This window comes from Ptychodera flava, chromosome 20, assembly GCF_041260155.1.
Source record: "Ptychodera flava strain L36383 chromosome 20, AS_Pfla_20210202, whole genome shotgun sequence".
NCBI lineage: Eukaryota > Metazoa > Hemichordata > Enteropneusta > Ptychoderidae > Ptychodera > Ptychodera flava.
In genome coordinates, this window is record NC_091947.1 from 650,886 (window position 1) to 674,851 (window position 23,966).

General features: G+C 35.8%; 1 protein-coding gene across 4 annotated transcripts; it reads right to left on the bottom strand.

Annotated features, from left to right (window-relative positions):
* Window positions 1-255: 255 nt before the first annotated feature.
* LOC139119693 (evC complex member EVC-like) lies at window positions 256-23,919 on the bottom strand. 4 transcript variants are annotated; one of them, XM_070683545.1, is made up of 23 exons: window positions 23,539-23,919; window positions 21,693-21,773; window positions 15,678-15,916; window positions 15,259-15,343; window positions 14,700-14,798; window positions 14,088-14,231; window positions 13,502-13,576; window positions 13,284-13,367; window positions 12,961-13,121; window positions 12,681-12,736; window positions 11,744-11,892; window positions 11,243-11,341; window positions 10,456-10,597; window positions 9,447-9,624; window positions 9,136-9,225; window positions 8,741-8,864; window positions 7,473-7,682; window positions 6,715-6,896; window positions 4,387-4,452; window positions 4,054-4,080; window positions 2,233-2,383; window positions 1,459-1,549; window positions 256-1,250 (listed from the first exon to the last, which is right to left on the bottom strand). In XM_070683545.1, the coding sequence occupies exons 1-23, from the start codon at window positions 23,692-23,694 to the stop codon at window positions 1,099-1,101; spliced, it is 2,841 nt and encodes a 946-aa protein (XP_070539646.1). In that variant the 5' UTR covers window positions 23,695-23,919; the 3' UTR covers window positions 256-1,098. The 4 variants fall into 4 exon arrangements, with proteins under 4 accessions (XP_070539646.1, XP_070539648.1, XP_070539647.1 ...); XM_070683547.1 differs by having other exon boundaries at window positions 15,678-15,859; window positions 23,539-23,907; XM_070683546.1 differs by lacking the exon at window positions 4,054-4,080.
* Between the last annotated feature and the right edge of the window lie 47 nt (window positions 23,920-23,966).

Here is a 23,966-nt window from a genome sequence, read left to right on the forward strand (position 1 = left end):
CACCACCATGGTTTGTCCCAAATCCATTGTTTTCAATGGTAAAGTTGGACCTGTATACAGGGAACTGGGGGTGAAAGGGTTAAACTCTGGTGTTTTCTTTGATCTGATTTAATCTGTACTGAAGTAACTAGAGGTGAAGGGTTATGAGTTTCTGAATTGACAACACTGGAATCAGGACCTGTCTTGGTTGTCTGGTGATCTCACTGAAAGTCATCCAACCTAGAAAAATGAAGCCGTAGAAACAGCTGATCGATGTACTGTAAAAACTGTTTATTAAAAATATCTACAAGTCAACATTTGGCTCTAGTATTCCTATATATACAGATAAGACTGTACAAATAAAAATCAAATACTCCAAAAATTACATAATCTTTCAACACTTGTCATTTTAAGATCTACCAAAAGTTGTGCCCTTCTGTAGGAAAAGTGGTACAAATCTAAACGTTGGCTTGACTTAATGCATGAAGTGCTTCATGTTTTGTAGAATGGTGCCCCAGTATATGTTGGAGAGTAAAAGCATTTGATACGATTAAAAAAAAGAAATGACAATATACACTGAGTTTATGGGTATGAAAGTCACCTGGATTTCAGATCAGAGAGGGAGAAAGAAAACAGTGAGCAGAATGCACAGATATTTATTTGGGAAAACTCGCTGTACAAAATATTATATAATTTATACTTGACTGTACATCTCTAGGAAATTTCACCATCAAAATCCATCATTTGCCTTCCAGTGATCAGTTGTTTATGTTAAATTTACAAATGAACAATTAAGATAACAGTTAATAGGCAAAAGTGTCTCAAAGTTAATATTAATACCGGTACTTTCAAATATCTACAAATACTAATCTTGAAAATGTGCAGTTTCCAATCTATACAAATTGAATTCTAGTAAAATTTCTTGCAAGAACACGATTACATTTCTTGCATCAGGAAAAGATGTCATTACAAAATTGAAATGTTACACATTTTCATGAATTGTGAATATAAACATGTTTTCAAATACTCTTTATTTTAATTTTGGAAAGATCGGTGATAAAACCAAGATGTCACAATTTATTTAGCACGTTCAGCCTCTAATATCATTTTTTTTCATTTCTACTTTGCTTTTGTTTGCCGTCTCCGTTCTGAGCGATACTCATCTTCATCTTCTTCATCAAGGTCAAAATCACCTCTGCTCTTGGCACTTTTGATCCTGTGAGTCAGGTCTTTGGTCAGCTTACGGGCCTGTTTCTCACTGCCTCCACCCTCTGTGCAGAACAATAGTTAATGAATTAGTCTTGAAAAGCATTGGCAAACTATACAGATGCCTGATTTGACAAAAATGTGATGGTCACAAATTCCTGACAACCATAACTCCAAGTCTTTCTCACGATAGCATATGATATAGTACCATGTAACATCATTCTATATTTTCTACATTGAACAGATTTTTTGATGAATGATGTTAAGTTTTACCTTCGACAGCATTATGTACCATATCATTGAGTTCATCTTTACTCAGATTTCCAACCACTGCCAGCTGTGATAACAGATCTTTCTCACGTTCCTGAAAGATGAACATCAGTCAAAAATCGTGAGAATTAGCAATCACTGATGCATACGTATACAGTATTATTTTATGTTTGTGGGGATAAAATGTAAAGTGCAAAAGGATAAAAGAAGAATAGTCTCAAACATACACAAGGCAGTATTTTTTTATATAAGGTTCTAAAAATATATATCATTCTTAATGTATCCCTATCATATCTTTATTTTATTATATATAATATCTCAAAGAGCTTCCACACCATCCAGTAAATGCAGCATTTTTGTACATTATGATAATTAGCAATATCTGTGCTATTTTTTTCTGAGATGGTTATTAAACTTTTCTGTCAAAAACGTACAAAGTTTTTGTGATAAATGCTGCATTGGAAGAAATATTCACACAAATACTGTATAATTACTGAGATTGGTAAACAATATGTTGCTATTGTTGACCCAGTTGCTGAAGTTGGCATCATGGTGCAGTGTCTACGTTACTTGACTCACTGACAAAATGATGGTGAGATGGACACCAAAAGGGACTGAGGTGGTGTGGCCTTGAGCCAAGCACTTTTACTTCTTATTGATTCTTGGATACCTTGGGAGTAATGGGTGCAGTATCCTGTAATTGGCTTTCTACCTGTCAGATGATTGACAACATACAAGTAAACAAGGAAAAAATTGACATCTAATGTTGTAACACACCTCAAGTTCTTTCTTCATCTGTTCTTCAAGTTCTTGATCAAGTTCTTCTTTCTGTCTGGTCATTTCTAACTTGAGTTCCTTCTCCAGGTCTGCCATGGTTTTCTTGTGTCTCTGATCCATCAACAGTCGGTTCATGACGCTTGCTGCAGTCCTGTTGTCAAAATGTCAAATCAAAAGTCATTCTTTAAAAACCCAGTCAGCAACATTTGTGTGGCTCAGCAACTGTAACTTTTAACCCTTTGAGCTCGAGTGCTGTAATTTCTCCCACCAAAATTTTAGAGCAAAATTTTACCAATTTTTTAATGAATTTTTGTAATTTTTTGATAATTTTGGACCAAATGGACATCACATTTCATTGGCTACAGTTTTTTCTCAAAATTTTGGCAAAAATCTGAGAAAAATTGACTGGGGTTTATTTTATAAAGGGGACAAAAATAGACTTTGGCACTCAAAGGGTTAATAGTTTTTTTACAATTTTTCGTTTTTAACGTCAACAACAGTTTCTTGTTCTATTCCCCAAAGCATGTGGGAGATAAACAGTATTTAGCTTGCAACTAAGCCTGTACATGTGTAAACTGCATTGTTATTGTTGACAAGAGAATTCTTGTCAGACAAGAATTCAAATTTTAAACAATAACAGTATAGATATTGTGTTGGCAAGCTGAATGTAAAGTATTTTAACACGATTTAGGGTGGAGTAGAACAAGAACTTGCCATTGAAATAGAAAAACAAACTTAGTGAAGAAAAGCATCAAAATTACTGCTACTGTCCCATTAATAATACTTGGGAAAGCAATGTTTATATCAGCCTATGTGATAATAGATAATACATGCGAGTTCCAATTCACAATTACAGGGATACAGCCATGGATGTTGGTACATTCAAGTTTAAATTTCTATTTGTTGTCCTGCACACTGTAGATGGATTTGGCCATACGCACTTCTATTGAATCATTTTTACCACTTGGTAATTGTACAGGAACAATCCACATCACCACCTGCTCAGTTAAGTGTACAGGAACTTTGGTGTATGATCTAATACTGAGACTGCTATAAATTGGCACACAGACATGCATTTTTGTTGTTGTGAACAAATGACATTCCTTTAAACCGGTGTGACAATGGTTTCCAAAACAGATCACCCAAGCGCTGAAAAACTAGTGATGTTTGTCATGTATACAATGACCTAAAGATACAATTCAAGGCAGCCAGATGAAATGCCGTATTTTGTATTTCTCTGTTTACACTCTGTTTTCTGCTAAATACAAAATGTTCATCATTTTTTCAAAATTCCTTTTGGATGTAAACTTGTGTTTGTTAAAATGTTATGTTGGAAAATTTTCTGTTACAGACCATCATGCTGCAATGACACTTTAAACACTGTACACGATATCAAATATCCAGTCCTTTCTATATCGGTGACAGCATGTCAGCATGTCATGAAATGAAGAATGGTTGCTCACAAACACCAGCTAGCCCAATATCAACATTGTGGAATAGACTGATTTTGCTTTTATAATTTGTTTGCAATTTTAATTTACTTATTAGCTAGTTACGGAGGCTGAATTGCATGAAATAATATAAAAATAAACAACATTATTATTATTTTGATTCAGTTTCAGATTTTTTCTCTGGAGAAAATGCATTAAACTGAAAAATATTTCGATGTTGAATGAATAATAATATAGAACACAGAACAAAGATGAAAACCAGAACATTCCACACTGCTGGCAATTTTATTTGTTTCTAAAGCTGCATCTTTTTGTATATTCAGCCATACATGACACTCTTGAGGTGGTTTTCTGTATATTATAAACTTACACAAAGCCCTTGTTTCGTTTGACATGACTATTAAAAGACAACAACATGAGAAGAAACAAGACAACATTTAGAACTTACATTATCAGGTCACAGACAGGCACAAGGGATAAATCTACACATATATTGAGGACATGAAATATCCAAAGTAAATTAAAATTTACACACATAAATATTATATACACATTAGCTTTTAAAGTCATTATATCTAGGAAAGATGAAAATAAGAATACAAGTGTTATTGATGTATTCTACACTTTACATTTAATGTTGCGTTCAAATACACAGAATACTAATAACAAGCAAAAAATTCAAGTGATCATATTTGCTACGTACATTGATTTCTTCCTGGTACTTGGAGCTGGGGCGTTTTTCTCTTCTGCAAGCTTATATTCAGCCTCCCTGAGAAAAATGGATGAAAAAAATATGAACAACCATCCATCTGACCCAAAATAAACTGTGTGATTAAATGCTTGAGTATCGGTAGTAATGTATGCAAGAGAAGCGAATATTAATGCGAAAGGAAGAGAAATTCACATTATTGCAATATTTTGTTTCCTTGGCAACATGTAAACTGTACAGTTGATTGATTATCCTTTAACACTAATGTTATCAACTGTTTCATTATATTCTTCTATACAGCTTTATCACTGCCAATAAATTTTGGTAAAATTATATTAAATCTGTGGATAAAATACTCAGTAAAAGCTGTACCTGTGTCATCAGTACAACTCAATATAAAAGACAGATTCCTTGAATTTATAGGTACAACTTCAGAGTTGAAATTGAACTATTTGGTAGTGCCTATGACAATACGGTAATTTTACTTTTTGCAAGCTGTCCTTAGAGGGCCAGTAGCTGTCACTTTTGATGATTTTTTCACTATTTTTGTTCTGTATTTCACTTTCAAATTCTTGCTCTACTTCCTCAAGAATGCTGCACACCCACTATATATTTTATCAACACAGTGCCTATCCATGTAAAATGCATTGATATTGTTTACATTTGAATTCTAGTCAGGACCAGAATTCACTTGTCAACAATAACAATGCAGTCTACACATGTACAGGCTGAGCTGACAAAGTTGAATACTATATATCTAAATGGAGTAGAACAAGAAACTCTAGTTGACATCACAAATAAAAAAGTGAAAACAAATCATCAAATGTCACTGCTTCTGGCCTTTCAATGGACTGATACAGTTGTTGTAGGTTCTTTATGCAAATGCCTGACCTGTGAGTGCAATAGTACAATCTACTTTCAAATGTGTCTTTATAGTGAGCATGCTTATTTAGGCAAAAGATAGTAAGGTGCTTGCTTTGCTAACTACTAAAATTAAGTTTATTAAAAAATTCATTCATACATTCATTTGATAAAAATTTGATTCACAATAACTGACCTGGTCAAACAGACCGAAATAAATGTAGTACAGCACTGATACAGTATGTCAATATTTGGATTTGAATGCAATGAAAGAAATGGAATGACATGAAAATCTATCTACAGTATACAGTGGTGCTAATTAGACTAACCAGCAGTAAAAGTGTAAAAGTAATTGTACAGTGGGAAAATAAACAGCTCATGAAGGATTGAAATTGATGTTCATAATTTGTGAAATCAAATATCACTGTTCATGATGGAATGCATGAGAGACAGTGCGATACAGTAGATGTAATTCCAGACAGTACACAGCGTGAGCACATGACAGCAGAATTGCATTGGTGCACTGCATAGTACACCATGATTTTGCTATTTCAAGATATCGCTGAATAGCTAGCCAGACCTAATGTGTGCCATTAATTCAGAGCGCATTACAGTATTACACCAAGAAGACACTGGTGAGTCTTCTTGATTGAGGCCCGCATTCTTGGCAAAGCTTGATTTCATTAGCTGTTTGGTTTACTCACATTTCTGCTTTTCTGCGCCAGTTCACATAAAATCATCAAATATCAAACAGAAAATTAAATTAGTGGTGTAATGGACAGGAAGATTTACCATAAACATACAGGTAACACTGAACACATGCAGAATTTAGTTGTCATGATGGTACTACTAGGGATCTACAGTATGTTATAATGAAATGGAAAACATGATTTTTGTACAATCAACATGCAGCAGTGTATGAGAAGAATGATGTTGGTTCTGTCTCAGAAGTCTAAATTGGTAAGATTTGACTCTGTGTTGAGCCATTATTAGGACAATCTTCTTTTTTCTCAGTAAAGATGTACTTGTGATAATTTGCAACTTCATAATAATTTTTCTATCAAAGAGATAATTGTCGGGACTGTGGGAGGTGGGGGGACTTTACATTGAAAGTCAATAAGTACCAAATTAGTTATACGATTGAACTTCAGACTGCAAGTCCTAGGCATAGATTTAACCAACATCTCCACTGGCGCAAAGAGGTTGAGGGATATGAATCCATTTTGTGCAAAAATGTGGTTGATTAAATCACTGAGAATACGTCGATCCTAACAATGTTAGAGACAAATGACCTTGGCTTATGTATCACTGTTCTGATGTATCACACTTGTGACAACTTTAGATGAAGTTGTGTCTAAGTCTTTGCAAGTGTGGATCCAATGAAATGCTTTGGACAGGACAACCTGCAATGAAGTTACATCTTGATATCAATTATGACAACAAATATTATGTTACACTTACTTTTCTTTCTTCAGTTTCCTGGCTTCAAACTTTTCTTTCAGCATCCTCATCTGACTTTCTCTCTCCTCTGCCATTCTCTCCTGAAGCTCTTCCACATTCTTCAGATGTCTGTCCAGGATCTTCTCTGTCTTTCTACTTGCAGCATCGCTATCTTCATTGGCAAATGCTTCTGTCATTTGTTCCTGTATTGTGTTAATAAAACAGTAGATTTGTCGAGGAACAGTGTTTCATTTTCTGTGATTTACTCCCCTTTAGAGGCTAGGGATGTCAAAACAGTGCCAATGATGCAGTGCCTCCATTTGAATCACAATCTAATCTGTCAATATTAAGGTGATCTAGCTGTGCCCATATCAAGATTTGTCTTGGAAATGTGTTTCTATATGATTTTTCTCTCCTTTTGTGAGGATTGAGAGCTCTTCAACCCATGATAGGTCTCAACATCAAACATCATGACGTCATACCCAGTGGTTTTTGAGTTGATGCAGTTGACGGCAGCCATACCACACATGTACATACAATACATACACTGAATTTTCCACCTATCAGATAAGCTCTCATTGTCATATATACATGACACAATGAGAGCTAAACATTACGCTAGAGAAGCAACCACTCAACTTGGTATTTATCATTCTACATCCACAATCCTACGTCATTGAAATATCATCTGAATCCATTGCTGAAAACAGCAGAGATGTCACAGTGCACATATATCTGTCTTTGAAAGTAGAAGCCTAATTCAGCTGAATTTGGCTGACCTGTAATTCCTTGATAGCTTTATCTTGTTTTGCAATAATTCCTTTCCTTCTTGCCTGACCAACTGTCAGTTTTCCAATCAGCAAACTCATCTGTTCATCCTGGGCCTTCAAGGCTTCCTCCGTTTCCATGGCGAGACGTCTTCTTAAATCCAGGAGCGCCTTGTTCTTTTCCTCCTCCATGGTCTGCATCTCATGTTCCATTTCTTCCTCCTGTTGATGCAATATGTGAGGGATGTGTCTTTGGGTGAAAAGTTCATTCCATAAATTGTTGACTGAAACCTTCAAGTCTTAAATCCTCTCCATTCTATGCCATTATACAATAGATTAAACCCGGAATTCAAATGGACCATGGTACAAACAAAACCACATTCACAAACGCGTATAGAAGTACGTGTATTTCTATACACCTTTGTACTCGTGGGTATGTTTGTACCAGCATCACATGATTTCTTGCATGTACTGAGTCTGCAGAACACCGTGCTTCCTTTTTATTCCAGAGTAGAACCACTGTGAAGCCTCTATGATATGTCCAAAACTACATCAACAATCAACACCTACACTCTCATCTTATCTTATCTCACTCTTATTTTGTTTTGCAATAATTCCTTTCCTTCTTGCCTGTTGCAACTGTCAGTTTTCAAATCAGTAAACTCATCTGTTCCAAATATGCTATACAGTGCAAGATGCAAGGCAGATACTACTCCACACTGATAATGAATCATTAGCATAAAATGTTAATATCAGAACAATGTTTATAAATAAAATTTGCATAAATGAATACTAATCTACCTGGCATCTCACACTGATTGAAATATGCTACACTTCCCAAACCACTCATTTATGACATTTTCGACTTCAACTAAATCATTTTTACTGCTACTCAATCACTCGTCAAAACATTCTTTAAAGAATGCAATGGCTCTGACCTTGATCATTTAACATGCACAGCTCTTGAAGCATCTGAAAACACACAACTCAATACTGAACTTCAATGCAGCTAAACACTTACTGCATGTTTGGTTTGAATGATATCATTAGTTCTTGACACAGCTCATTCTGTAATTCTGTCCTTTTAATTGTCTCTGATAAAATAATCTCTGATGTTCTCTCTGAGAAGGGAATCAAAATTTGCTCCTCAGCTTTCTCTTCCTTTCTCATTTCCCTCCAGACATTTCTATTTATGAAGTCAGCCAAAATCAGACATCTTTCTCTCTCCCTTCTTATTCATTTTATCTTTCCCTTTTATCACATCCCTTTCCATCACTTACATGTTTCTGTTCAAGTTTGGCGATTTCTTTCTCTCCTGCATCTCGTTTTGCCAGCATCTCCTCTTCCTGTTTTTTCTTCAGCGCTTCCATATGATTCTTCCTTCTCTGCAACTTAGCTTCCAAGCTGCCATTGATAACAAACTACACGTTAGCTGCAATCCTGGGGCATACTTTCATTATGCAACATTCATTTCAGTTGTTTGAAAAGTGGATGGAAATTGCTCTCTTCCTGTCAGCTAATAACCAATGTTACTAGGATCCAGGACAATACGTAAACACTTTACACTCTAGTACGTTGTTTTAATATGAAGCATTATTTTTTTAAGTTACAGTATCAAATTAAGTAATATTACATCTGTTTCAGTCATAAAAGATATGTAAGTACTTTTACTTACATTTTCTGTTGTCTAACTTTGGTCATCTGCAATTGGTTTGTCAATGCCTGTACATTTGCCTCATGGTTCATCATGATTGCACGGCGTGCTCTGTAAATGAAGGATAAGAGAAAATATTTAAATGAGTTTTTAAACAACATTATTCATCATTAATTCTTTTATTATTATTTTCAATAAAAAAACATCGATAAAAACTACAGACTGCTGAGTAAATATTCATATACAGTGTAACCATAAAATATGAATATATGGTGCCCTCTACCAATTAAGATCAAAATACTTTTGTTTTATTTCTCTCATTGAAAACTTACTCCTCATCTAGGCTACTCTGTGTTGTAAGGACTTTTTGCACAGCTGCTTCCTGCTGATCAATCAAGGCTTTGTTCTCAGACTGTAGCTGTTTGTTGTCTTCCTCCCATTTTCTTCTCTTTTCAGCCAGCTGTTCTTGCATCTTGGCACGTTGACGCTTTTTCTCTTTTTCCATTTGCTCTGCAAAGATTGTTCACGATATATACATATATTTCAACCTCGTATATCGAACGTCGCGCGCTCCATAGGATTCAATGTTAACTCATTGATGACGTCGCGGGTCGCATCGTCATCATTGGACTCAAAGTGAACCGGAACTATTTTCAACTTGACAACTTTTTTATGTAAAAATGTGGAAATTTCATGTTTTGCATAGGAAATCAGGTTTTGGAAAATTTTGCAGAAAGTAATTGATAAACCGCATAACAGTAGTTTAAATATATCATTGCGCCATTCGATGTTGAAAATCTTTCGATTTTTAACAGATTATCGTCTAAGATGGAAATAAAGCATTTGTTCATCATTTGGCAATAAACCTAAATATTTTGAGTGAAAATTTTGTAAGAGAGGCATGTAATAAAAACATTATAGCCCAACAAGGGACTATATACCCTTGGGGCAGGAGACCATTTGCCCTCCTTACGTCACCTACCCTCGGGCACATAGTCCCATGTTTGGGCTATAATATATACATATATTTCAACCTCATAGGTAATCCTGTACAAGATAACTGAAAACAATTTTACTGGCTACAAGTTATTGGTTTTGAAATCTTTTGTTGATCAAGTTTTGAGATGACACAGAACATTTGCATCATTCTGAAGACAGGTTCGTTCAACAACGTTTCAGTTTTTCTTGTGTTTGCAAATCTGCCCCCTCACACAATATCTTTGAAAGAACTTACATGTGAAGACCTACCGATTTGGTCATGCTTTTATATTTCATAAGTAAAGTTGCAAAAAAATTTCTCTGCAAAAATTGACACAGAAAACTACTACACAGTAACATTACCATTGTGAGCTTTCATGTTAGCATCATGTTTCTTCATCAGCTTTTCAGTTTCTTTTTCTGTCAGTCTGGCCCTCTGTGCCAGCAATTCATACAGGGATTCCTCTTGTTTTTCCAGCTCTTCATCTCTCTGAGCTTGAAGTTGCTGCAGGTGAAGTACACGAAAAATGTGAGTTAGGATATATTGTGGAGCAGTGCCCTCAACCCAAAATTCAAAATAGGACTTCTGTGACAACTAGGTAACCTTTCAAGGATGAGTGCATTATATTACAACCATTTGCAGTAATAGAGCGCGAAGCCACTGCAGTGAACTGCAATAAAACTGCTTACACTAATTAGTTTCAGCTGTAGCCGTGGCCACTTTGGTGTTGAACAAGGCTACTTGATAAAGACCAAAAGTCTGCTTGTACAACGGAAAACTAGCTCTGTCTGAGGCTCGAGTTGTAAATGAGAGTTTACGATTGGCACCCTGTGTTCAAGATTAAGATACAATGTAACATTACCATGCACTGGTCCATGTACAAATCTTGTTTATTTCAACTTCCCCAGACAAACTGTCTGCATGGGACATACAATGTTGTCGACTTAGTGTGAGCAGTTTTATTGCAGTTCACTGCAGTGGCTTCGCGCTCTATTACTGAAAATGGTTGTATGTTCAGAATGAAATTATAGTTACAGAATTTATACCAGTTTTTGCTAGTAACATACCATATTATACCTTTGGAAGTTTTTTCACAAATTATAGTAAAAAAATGGCAAATCGCATATTTTCATGAGAATTGTCTCTTACTAGTCTCAGGTTTTCAAGTTCTTCAGACTCTTTGTTATCTAGCTCTTCAATAAATTGGTTCTTCTCTTCTCTTTGTCGTTGTGCCAATCCGTGGTAAGCCTGGGGTGGGGAGGGGAGAGAGAGAGAGAGAGAGAGAGAGAGAGAGAGAAGAGAGAGAGAGAGAGTTCAGTGAGTAAACCTTTTGCAAAAATCATGTAAAAGCATTAAAAGTAAACTTATGGTAAAAACATGTAAAAGTCATCTGTGACCAAAAATTTGCTAATTTACAGACTAGAGTACAGTGACAGTCAGAGATGGGAGTTTTTCTTCTGGTACTTCATTGTGATCATGTGACTGCATGGTCACTGATCTAGATAAGCAATCAATAATTGTAAACTTTAATGAGGTATTTCTTTGTTAAATCTTTGACATTAAACACAAGTACACTGTCCATCATTGCTACTAAATTATTGAAGTTAAGAGTTTGCCTCCATTTAAAAGGAAATTAGCGGACAAACTCACCTCTACAAAATCGATTGGATCAACCACTTGACCTGCTTTGTTGACAAGAGCTTCTTTCTGTTCCTGGTGTTTCACTTCTAATTTTTTCATTCGTTTTTCTCTCTGTTGGCGAAGTTTTTCAGCCAGGGTACGACTCTGTCTCAACACCTCTGAACAAGTTAAAAGATATCACCACTGAATTACTGCATTCACAATTCATATTAACATCACCGATTCAATCTAAAAATGTTGCTATTACAATGTTGCTTTCAAGAATCTGACCGTTGTAACACTATATTTTTGTATTGATTTGAACACCAGATGATGTTACAACTTTTGAATAGTATGCCAAATCTATTTTTTTGGTTTTTTTTATATTCCCAAATTTAACCCAGGAAATGGGGAAAGTTAGTAGGGAACTTGTTAGTTTTGATCATTATACCTTCACGAAAATTGCAAAATAAATTTAGGTGTAATTTTTTGAAATATGAAATAAGTAGGTTCATTTAATTAGAATGAACTGTTTAATTAGAATGAACACCCATATTTCAATATATTTAAGATAACAGTTGGGGGTGTTAAAAGAATTGCTTGGTTCAAAGTACAAGCATACAATACACTAATGCACATACTCCTGTACGTAATTCCATATGGTTCAAGCCAATGGCAAAATGTAGCTATGCTAAAAGTAACGATCATTTTGCCTCAAAAGATAATATTACCAATTGCATGCATTCATGGGTTTATAAACTGACATCACTATGGCAGTAAACTAGGTTTAATATGTCTCATTACTTGAAATGCACATATTGTTTTTATGTCACCTTCTGTCAGCAATGTCCTGTGTTTATTTGGATCTCATTCAACTCAACATGTGGACAAGAATTAGAACTCTGAACAAATTTAAATGCTGAGTTCTTTTTGGTGAAAAAATGTAAAGTTCTAATGTTTTTCATACCTGCTTCATGGTTCTCCTGAAGTTGAGCCAGATCAGCCTCATACTGTCTCATTATACTGGAAGGAAAAAAAAAGTGAAATGGAGGTTTTATCCAGTATCAATGATGACCAAATACATTGCAATTTACAGTGAATCGGTTGCTTTATATGGCAATTCTTGTCAAACAGAAATCAACAAGGAACACAGTGAAAGAAATTTGCCTCTGCCCATGATGTCCATAACAAAGATTTAATATTTTAAACTACCATGTTAATGAATATGCATAGAATATCAATTTTACCTGTCTCTCTGCCCTTCTAATAGAAGTCTATCATCAATAAGTTTATCCATATTTTTATAATGATCATCAACTCTGGATCTGTTTGTATCTTTCTCCTGTTCCTCATTCTTCTTCCATTTCTCAGCCATGGCCTGTCTTTTTGCCAGTCTCTCTCGCAACACCTGCCATGGAAAAAAAATATCAATATTCTGTTATATCACAAATCATTTTCAAAGTACATGAAATATTACTTTAATAGGTATTCTATGTGGTGATTCACTTTTGCAGAAACTAGGGTGACTCCTGGAGATATTTTGTTTGATTTGGAATGAGATGTTACCTACCATGGCCTGGCGTGATGCTTCGTCGCCGAGATGCTTGTCTAATGCAGCCATATTCTCTGTCAATTTCTCCATTATAGCGTCAATCTGCAAAGAAAGGCATAGAGTCAGGATAAATCTTTGTCGAATGTAAAACTTTTGAGAAAAAGCCTCAACATATTACTTAAGAAACAAATTGGTACAGAATATTCTTGCATGTGCTACAATTACAGTAAACTTACCTCATCCTGAGAGAGTTCCGTCTTTTGTGCAAAATCGTCACTCAGGTTCATCTGTGCTGTCTTGATTACGTTATTCTGAAGGCAAGAAAAGAAAGTAGAGAGAAAAACAAGGATAACATATTACTACAGTCAATTTGCATAACATATATACGATTTGCTATTGGAAAAATATGTTGGGTTTTGTTCTTCACTTTCTCAGCATAAATGTGGTTTCAAATTCATGGTCAAGCATATTTCACATAATGACTGCTGAAGAAATTAAGCATTACAATATTTTAGAAGCTTAATTCCCTTGCTATCCATTACTGTTTAAATAGAAATATGAAACCCATAACACCATGAATTTGTCAGTTAATTCCTTATAGGTGCAGAAACAAACATCCAAAATATGTGTTAGACCCTCACACCCCTATTTACATACATATGGTTTATCCCTTCCATGCCACAAGAACAGAATAGGTCAAGATTCCTTGTGCATGATGGGACTGTAAAATCACAAATCAAACATTCAGTTATTCCTTTCACCTTTTTTATAGTTAAACACTATTGATTGTGGCTTGTCTATTTCACTGACAATTAAACTCACCATTTTTCTGATGTATGCTGGTCGTAATCTGTCCAAGGCATCTTCTAAAGCTAGAGGATCCTTAGACAACCGTTCATCCTGTCTCAGCTCCTCTTCAGCGTATTTCAATTCTTCTTGTATCTTGCTTTCTTCAGTTTGAATTTCCTGAAAAATTAAGACTATAGTTTCAACGCCAAAAGGAAAACATAGTGATCTGGAGTGTCTAGTAAAATTGTACAGCTTCACTATGGTAGTAATATTCACTCGTTGGGAACTTCATCACTGTTTGAAAATTTTCCAAGCAATTTTTAAGCACGCTGTAGGGCTGATGACTACTCTGGTTGAAATAGCATTTGCTGTTGAAATTATGTTGTCATGACAACCGTGTGAAGGTGACATGTCAAAGGTCAACAAGCATTGAAAAGTCTTGCGCATTAGAAATAATTCACCACTGCCTTTACTGTGTCTGTTGCAATGCTAAAACCATACCTAGACAACAACATGTGAGCAAACACTGCTTGTATGTTTTTCCAAAGATGAGTTGCCTTTTGATCCCAACACTGACAACAACTCTTCATTCTTAAGGTTGTTGATCAAATTATCAAGTTCTCAATTTTTTTCCATTGTACATACCTTCTCATACTTTTCCATGAATTCACTTCCGTCCTCAGGTTCTATCTTTCCCTTGGCAACACATCTGTTCAGAATGATGGACAAGACTTGAAGGAAACTCTGAAAAGAGGGAAACAAATCATGTATTGTTTATAAAGAAACCCTTATTGAAGCAGCGTACAGGATGATAAATTTGCACAGACTAATTTCACTTTTTTAACCTGTGCCTTTTCTCACGGTTTATTCAGATTCTTTGAAAACTGACAAATATTAGGTCATCCTCTTCTAATGATATTCTGTGTAATGTAATCCTACTATAGATAATAGTTCCATCAATGATGTACAAGCCAATTTTGGGGCAGTGGCCAGGCTTGTAAAGGGTACATATATGATGGACTGCCTTTCATTGGTCAAAGGTGTCTAGCTACAGCTGATTATCACATATGTTAACCCTTGAAGAAAATCTTGGAAAGTGAAATGTGCATAGGCTTTATCATTAAAAGTTTACAATATCCAAAGGACTGAAAATTCTGAATTGCATAGTCAGTCAAAAATTGCGATTTGATTATAGATTCCTTACCATGACTTTCTGTTCATGTAGTTCATTTTCCAGATCCTTTGTTGCTCTGATGTCTTGAATGCTTAATTCAGTGTAAATCTTCTCACTGCAATCAAAACATACATATCCTTGACAATATTTGCCATCATTGGAAGTGATGCATACACCTCATGACAGAATGATTTATGAAGAGTATGGAGGAGTATGACCTGGTTATTTGCTACAATATACTGTGATGGAGCACGGGGGTAACCATTATCATTGATAGGCGATAGTTACATTGGAAGGCTGTATGTTTTAGTAGTACAAAACAATGCTTGGATCGAATTGAAATGCGCTACGGTCTTTATTTACTTCACAGTACATCGTTCTCTGTGCCATCTCTTTGCCGCGAATGTCAAGGGTCACATGCCATCAAGGTCAAGGGTCACACTTCTCACCTGCTTTGTCTGGTCAATGCAATGACAATGCCATCTCCTGGCGCATCAGCTTCATCCTCATCATATCTTTCCATTGCTTGGCTGTATCTATCAGCACTGGCACTGCTGTACCTCCTGGGTGTTGGTTTGTGCCGCGGTGTTTCTTCATCTGACTCAAAGGCTTCATTGTCATTACACAACGGCTGCAGGAAGATACAGTTGGTAGGACTGGGGCATCCTGTCGATCCTCTGTCTCTTTCCTAAGATATCGGGGTGAGGGTAGGCCATACCATTTTGCTGAATTTTATCTCCTAGACTCAATTATTTTCAGACTTCTCAATTTACAATAAGCCAAAATTGAGTGCAAATTCTTATCGTTTCTAACTTCTATGGCTGGAGGTCTTTTATGCAAATTTAAGTGCTTTATGCAAATCAAATTTTTCTCAGAGAAATATAAGCTATGCCAAATTTTATAAGCAAAGTAGAGGATTTTTATTGCATTATGCAATGGCCAGAGGGTTTACAGCTTTTTATGGCACTTATGACATAGGATGCGACAGTATGTCCCAGTACGAGGAAAGAAATGAAAAGTACAGTAGTTAATAAGAAAATGCAAATATAGAACTGGAAAAGATTGCTCCAAATGCACTGCATATGTCCACTTTCTTTGACCAGCTCAAAGTAGAAATATAAAGCTTCTAATACATGTAATCATACAGTGGCCCCTACACGCCACGGAACTCTATTACTTTTGAATATAAACTCTAATTTTTCTTGACAATATCTTTAATATTTGTAAGAGATTTTATTTCTCCACCGCAAACTTTTAATTTTGTACGGGCAACATTATCTTAACATTATCTTAACTTTAACTTCTCGAAAGTATTTTTAGTTTTAACCATAAACAAAATATGTTTCTGAAAAGTATTTTTTATTTTGTAAAACAAAAGTAAAAATTTTTCAAGATAACAAACTCCTACACGTCATGGAAATTTATTACTTTTGAACATAAACTCATATTTCTTGACAATATATTTAATATTTGTAAGAAATTTTATTTCTCCACAGCAAACTTTTATTTCTGAACGGGGAAACTTTATTTTTGGGGTAAACTGTTTTTAAAAACTTTAAAAAAGATAACTTTAACTTTGAACAAAATATTTGTTTCTCAAAAGCATTTTTTATTCGAAAAGAAGTAAAAATTGTTCACAGCAAGAGTTTAAGATTTTTGCTAAGTGCGAACTGAGTTACTTAAATGACATAACCTTATGTCTTTAGAGCAGAAAACTTAAATTCTTAAAGAAAAGTTTTATTTTTCCAAGAGTAAAATTAATTTCTTTATGGAAAAAAGATTTTCTCAGAGCAGCAAATTGAAATATAGTGAATAAAACTTTTTTCTCAATGGAGAGAAATTATTTTCTGAAGACAACAAAACTAATTCTTTCAAGATATATTTTCTACATATGAGTGTGGTTTAAGAATTTGGTAAAACTGAACTGAGAAAGAACGAAAAAGGAAGGATGAAAAAGTCAAACTTACTTTTCTTCAGAGCGAAATTTATTTCTGAGAGGAGAAATATTTCATGTGAGGGCGCAATTACCTATAATGCATAGCAAACTCTTTCTAGCGAGAGTAAACATATTTTGGGGAAGAGTAAAACATTTTTCCGACGAGCAAAACTTTATTTTAACGGCGGCGGAAGTTAAAGTATCCCACCATGCAACATCCAAGTTTGATGACCCATAGTCTCCGAGACAACCATGACTGACTTCATCGGCGATACAGGCACGCTAGCCCGGCCCTAGCTGCAGTACAGTATCGAGGTTTTACCTGGGTATTTGGGTCGGACGGTTTGCCGTACTGTACTGCAGCTAGCCCGGCCCTACCCACAGGTTATCGTAACGTTGCTTGGATAGTCGTTCGAGGCGGGCGGCCGCAGGTCGCCATTTACTTGGAAAAAAGAAACAAGTAACAGCGACCAAGTAAACAGTGACCTGTGGCCGCCCGCCTCGAACAACTATCCAAGCAACGTTACGACGATAACCTGTTGCCAACCTTGCCTGCTGGGCCGTATAACGCCAGGAACACACAGCATCGTACGCAGGGCTATGGGCACGGGCACGCAAACGAGTCAGTTCAACAGTTGCCACATGTCTGAGTCCCCGAAGAACGGTTTTGTGTTTGAGTGATTCGTCCTACTGCAGACGTTGTGCGACGGATGGACCGCATTGGGTTCCTTCATTAGCTCTGCATGGGCTGTTTGTTACCGGCATTATACGGCCTCTCACCACATAACGCCGGTAACACACAGCCCTGCCATGCAGAGCTATTCCTTCATCAGTTGCTGTGTTGTTAATGTTATGTTGTGTGATAGTCATCTTTTCTATAAGCCAGATTCGTAATTGATAGAGTCTTCGACTGAAACTGAACCTGGCCCGCCAGATTTGACCACAGTCGAGCGTGGTTCAATACAGTAGTTCAGTGTGGGTCCACAGCTGTGGTGTTTTCGGACGGGATATGCCTTTTACGGGCTGGTTGACTTTCACGTTTTTGACCCCGCAAACCACACGTGAAAGTCAAAACCAGTCCGTGACTGTGGTCAAATCTGGCGGGCTCGGTTCAGTTTCAGTTTCTATAAATTACGAATCTGGCTTCTCCTCTTAGAAAAGATGAATATCACACACATTGGCTGTGTATTACCGGTACGTGTTATGTGGTGGGAGACTGTATAACGCCGGTAACACACAGCCCTGCCATGCATAGCCCTGCGTACAGGTCTGTGTGTACATATAACGCCGGAACACACAGACCTGTACGCAGGGCTATGCCATACAGAGCTAATGAAGAACCCCAATGCGGTCCCGTCGCACACCGTCTGCCGTCAGGACGAATCACTCAAACATAAAACCGTTCTTCGGGGACTCAGACAAGTGGCAACTGACCCGCGTGCCCGTAGCCCTGTGTACGATGTTGTGAGTTCCCGTCGTTATACGGCCCCAACACACAGCATCGTACGCAGGCAGGGTAGGCCCGGGCTGGCGTGCCCGTATCGCCGATGAAGTCAGTCATGGTTGCCTCGGACAGCAGATCGTCCATGTAGCCGACACGAACACGAACTGTCTGATACCGGCTACCAACTCGGAGACTCTGGGTCATCAAACTTGGGTGTTGCATGCTGGGATACTTTAACTTCCGCCGCCGTTAAAATAGTTTTGCTCGTCGGAAAAATGTTTTACTCTTCCCCAAAATATGTTTACTCTCGCTAGAAAGAGTTTGCTATGCATTATAGGTAATTGCGCCCTCACATGAAATATTTCTCCTCTCAGAAATAAATTTCGCTCTGAAGAAAAGTAAGTTTGACTTTTTCATCCTTCCTTTTTCGTTCTTTCTCAGTTCAGTTTTACCAAATTCTTAAACCACACTCATATGTAGAAAATATATCTTGAAGGAATTAGTTTTGTTGCCTTCAGAAAATAATTTCTCTCCATTGAAAAAAAAGTTTTATTCACTATATTTCAATTTGCTGCTCTGAGTAAATCTTTTTTCCATAAAGAAATTAATTTTACTCTTGAAAAATAAAACTTTTCTTTAAGAATTTAAAAACATAAGGTTATGTCATTTAAGTAACTCAGTTCGCGCTCAGCAAAAATCTTAAACTCTTGCTGTGAACAATTTTTACTTCTTTTCGAAATAAAAAACGTTTTTGAGAAACAATACTTTGTTCAAAGTTAAAGTTACTTTTTAAAAGTTAAAGTGTTTTTGTTAAAAGTTTTTAAAAACAGTTAACCCCAAAAACAAAGTTTCCCCGTTCAGAAATAAAAGTTTGCTGTGGAGAAATAAAATTTCTTACAAATATTAAATATGTTGTCAAGAAATATGAGTTTATGTTCAAAAGTAATAAATTTCCATGACGTGTAGGGGAGTCTGTTATCTTGAAAAAATTTTCCGTTTGTTTTACAAAATAAAAAATACTTTTGAGAAACATATTTTCTTTATTGTTAAAACTAAAACTACTTTCGAGAAGTTAAAGTTAAGATAATGTTAAGATAATGTTGCCCGTACAAATTAAAAGTTTGCGGTGGAGAAATAAATCTCTTACAAATATTAAAGATATTGTCAAGAAAAATTAGAGTTTATATTCAAAAGTAATAGAGTTCCGTGGCGTGTAGGGGCCACCGTATAATCAACAGTTTCCCCTACTGAATTTTAGAACAAACCATGTAGATTCGTTGCCCATGTCTGACAATGATTATCATGCAATATCAACGTTTCATCATAGGGTATAATTGAATCAGCAGACTACAGAATTTTGCAGCGATTTATGAATTTAGAACTATGGCCGAATGTACCTCAGGACTGGGACAGAATACAGACTTTCAAATTATTACAATATATTTCTGGTCTACCACTTGTGTAGTCTCATTTTGAAGCTCTAATTGGAATGAATAAAGTTTTCCCTTCCCTTATTTTTTTAAAAATCCCAAATTTAAGTCTTACCCATAGATTTAACACAGGGATGGCAGTCGTTTTGAATTTCAAGATTTGATAAATTTCAGGTAATTACTTTCCATAGTACTAAATTTGCACAGTTACCTTTGATTTTTTTTATTTTAAAAGAGAATTGTTGAAGTTTCCTAGAAGGGAAACTTTGAGCAACAGTTGGAATCTTTCAATATCGAGGCATGTACTACCTTAAATCACAAATCTTTTCAGGAACTTGACCAGTCGAAAGTTACCGTGGACATAGGCACACTGATTTTTCCTAATACATTGCATTAATGTCTACACTCCATGTCTGAACATATTACATTTAATTAATGAACAAAACTGGAAACTAGATATCATGACATGTATCAGTAATTTTCATGATCTAATTTTCACGTCTGCAATGCTTCATGGTATAAATGCAAAAGGATTTCATGCTTGTCTAACGCTAAAAAAATGATTTCTAGTATTGGCACTTTTTGTTGATTGATGCTGTTAAGGTAGAACGCACCTCGGGGACAGATATTCGGACTCTCAAACTTTTACAATTCTCTTCTGATACACCACATGTGGGGGTTCATTTTAAAGCTCTTGGTAAAAGAAAACTTTTCACCAGCTTAGTTTTTCGAAATTCGAAAATTTTTATTTTTCTCCATAGAGTTAACACAGGGATGGCGGCCATTTTGAATTTCTAATATCGGTAAATCTTGGGTAATTTGTTTCTCTAGTACCAAAATTTGCACGGTGACCCCCTATTTTTATTTCTTGATTTTGAAAGAGAATTATTGAAATATTCCTTTAGGAAAGTTTGAGCAAAAGTTTAAGTCTTTCACTTTCGAGGTGCATACTACCTTAAGTACAATACTGAGCAAGAAAGACCTAAAAGTGAAACAAGAGCTTATCGTCCAGGCTCTCGTCTCACAAAAACCAGTTCACTCTTCATATCATCAATAAACATGTCCCTGATTCCTGCATTTAATTGCAGTTGATTAAACATATTGGTAAAAGCTGGACAGTTTTAAACATCTCAGTCCAAACTCTTCCTAGAATATCAACCATAACTTTGTAATATTTTGGTAGTTATCATTAACCCTTTGAGCGCCAAAGTCTATTTTGTCCCCTACATAAAATAAACCCCTGCCAATTTTTCTCAAATTTTTGCCAAAATTTTGAGAAAAAACTGTAGCCAATGAAATGTGATGTCCATTTGGTCCAAAATTAACAAAAATTTACAGAAATATTCACAAAAATTGGTAAAATTTTGCACTAAAATTCTGGCGGGAGAAAATTACAGCGCTCAAAGGGTTAATTAGAAACTTACTTACTATACGTTTGCATTTACATATTGGTTTAAGTGCAGTAGGCCTAACAGTTGGAATAACTTCAAAGAAGTTCAGGCAAATTAATGCACAATATATGTGATACAGGCATGTAAGCTATGGCAGTGAGTGTGAAGTAAGGCAGTATTATCTAGCATACCTATAAACAACAAACGTAATTAATTTCTGTGTATATGTTACTCTGTGTCTGTCACAGTGTTTTTATACTTACCTTCTTCTCAATGCTTCCTACAGATGATTGTCTTTCATCTGCAATATTTTCCAGTAACATTGCTTTCTCCTCTTCTTGAACCTGTCAATGTATAAAAAAGTCATTTTCACAATCTAAAAAAAATAGACATTTACAAACCATTCCAATACACTCACTGTAACAGTTTTCGGAAGGTCCTAGTATCTGGATGAAAGATGAAATATGAACATTGATTATATGTTTTTTCTCTAGCATTACTGGTTTTAGAAGTCTTGTTAACATATATGTGAAATCTGATGATGCAACTGCCTATAATTCTGTGGTTTTCATTTTGTTGAGGCTGTGTTGGACACTACAAGCAGTGTTCACAAATTGTCTTCTATCACTGCAGTACGGAATTAATCAACAAAGGATCAACAGAGGCCAAGTTCATGACTGTGTGAGAAACTGCACATTTATAGGTGAGTTGCAAACAAAACTTACAGTAAATTTTCTTTTACATACAATACTGCATGATCATCTTTCATACAATTTTAAAGCTTTGCAAAAGAACTATGCCACTGATTTGATGAAAATATGAGTAGCCAATCTGCATTTGTTGATTAAGTTTTTGAACAGCCAATTCTTTATGTGATTGACAACACCTGTGGCAACAAATAGTGCTGTTACTGAGCATGTCCATTACTATTTACTTATACATCTTACACATCTAGTTGATTCCTTTTTAATGGACACCCATGGTCTAAATGAAAGGTGTGCCTCAGGATAGATAAAAAATATACCAGTCCCTCCATGGATCAACTGTGGTTATACCAACTAATTTTTACAATACTTTCCTCATCTATCGTCAATTGCTTGTGTTGGCCCACTCATTTCAAAGGTCTTGGAGTTAATAAAATATTCACCGTCATATTTTTTTTTAATTTAAAATTTAATTTTTCTCAATAGAGTTAGTTTTGGGTTGACTGCCATTTTGAATTTCAAGAGTCTTTTAAATATTTGGTAACTTGTTTCTCTACAACCAAAATTTTGCATAGTGACCTCGGATTAGGGGCAACATAAAAAATTCATGATCGGATAAAAAACTCAATCCTTTTAGTTTGGGGGTGGGAGAGTTTTGATCCAATAAAGTTTCTATCCGACAAATTGATTTAAGGTAAATATTGCCGGGGCATGAATATTTTGACAAAAAAATACAGCAAAAATGCACACTTTGGTGTTGAAGACAGAATTTTTTTGAACATGTGCATGACCGCCCCTGCCCTGGTTAGCATAAACAATGCAAGATGTTGGCCTCTGTTAGTTACTGCATTCGGAATTTATAAATCATATTTTGGTACATTACTGGCGCACATGTTGACTTTTTACCACGTCATGTGACCTGGTTTTGGCAAAATGTTCAATATAAGTCAACTACATGTAAGTTTCTAGGGGGAATTAGAGGAAATTGAACGGTTAACTTTGCCCTTTACATTCTGAGGTCTGTCGATTTTAGAAAGTTTTAAGTAAAAATTTTAAGTCTTTCAATTTCATAGCATAATACCTTAAACTTTAATATAAAAAAATAATGTAAATATATCAACAGCATTATTATTATTAGCAATAGCAATATTATTATTATTATTATTATTATTATTATTATTATTATTTTCTGAACACCAGCATCATGTTGAGGTGCTGGACAATGCACAGTCGAAGCGTATCCATGGTTACTCGACCTGGCATCGTGAACCATTATTGGATGCATGATGATGGAAGTACTGCATCATACAATACAATGCTACCGTATATTACAATGCTGTACTCTACGCATGAAAAAAAGCTTCACAGCTTGCATTGCGGTCACTTGCAAAAGTACATTACTTACTCTTGCTCTTGCGATATCCCTTATAAGACATCTCGCGATGATAAGGGTAAGTATAACCCCTACGATGAACCCCAGAATCGCACAAACAACGACCACTCCGACGTTCACGTCCGTCACACTTGCTGGAACTACAACTGTAATGTCCGGGCACGACATATTTCACGCCAGGATACCGCCTTAATGATCGAAGCAGGGGTTGGTTCTCAATGAATTTTCGGAGCTTAGAGGAGCTTGCGAAAAGAACGTGATTTGCAGACCCAGTTCAAAAATTAGCAACTCTCTTGTTGAACCGTTATGCCGTACTATCTCACTAGTACCTCCATGAGCGCAGGGAAAGCAAATCCGCCATGACCAGAGCGAAAGGATCTCCGCGGTAGTGACGTCAGAATTTTTTCTTAATATGGTAAGCCAACTACCAAATAAGGATA

Excerpts from the sequence above, each read along its gene's own strand:
- LOC139119693 (XM_070683545.1), bottom strand. The coding sequence starts at position 23,694 with ATGTCGTGCCCGGACATTACAGTTGTAGTTCCAGCAAGTGTGACGGAC. Across the intron at positions 13,368-13,501 it reads CGGAACTCTCTCAGGATGAG|ATTGACGCTATAATGGAGAA; the intron begins GTAAGTTTACTG and ends CTTTCTTTGCAG. Across the intron at positions 10,598-11,242 it reads AACTTGAAAACCTGAGACTA|CAACTTCAAGCTCAGAGAGA; the intron begins GTAAGAGACAAT and ends CTTCACCTGCAG.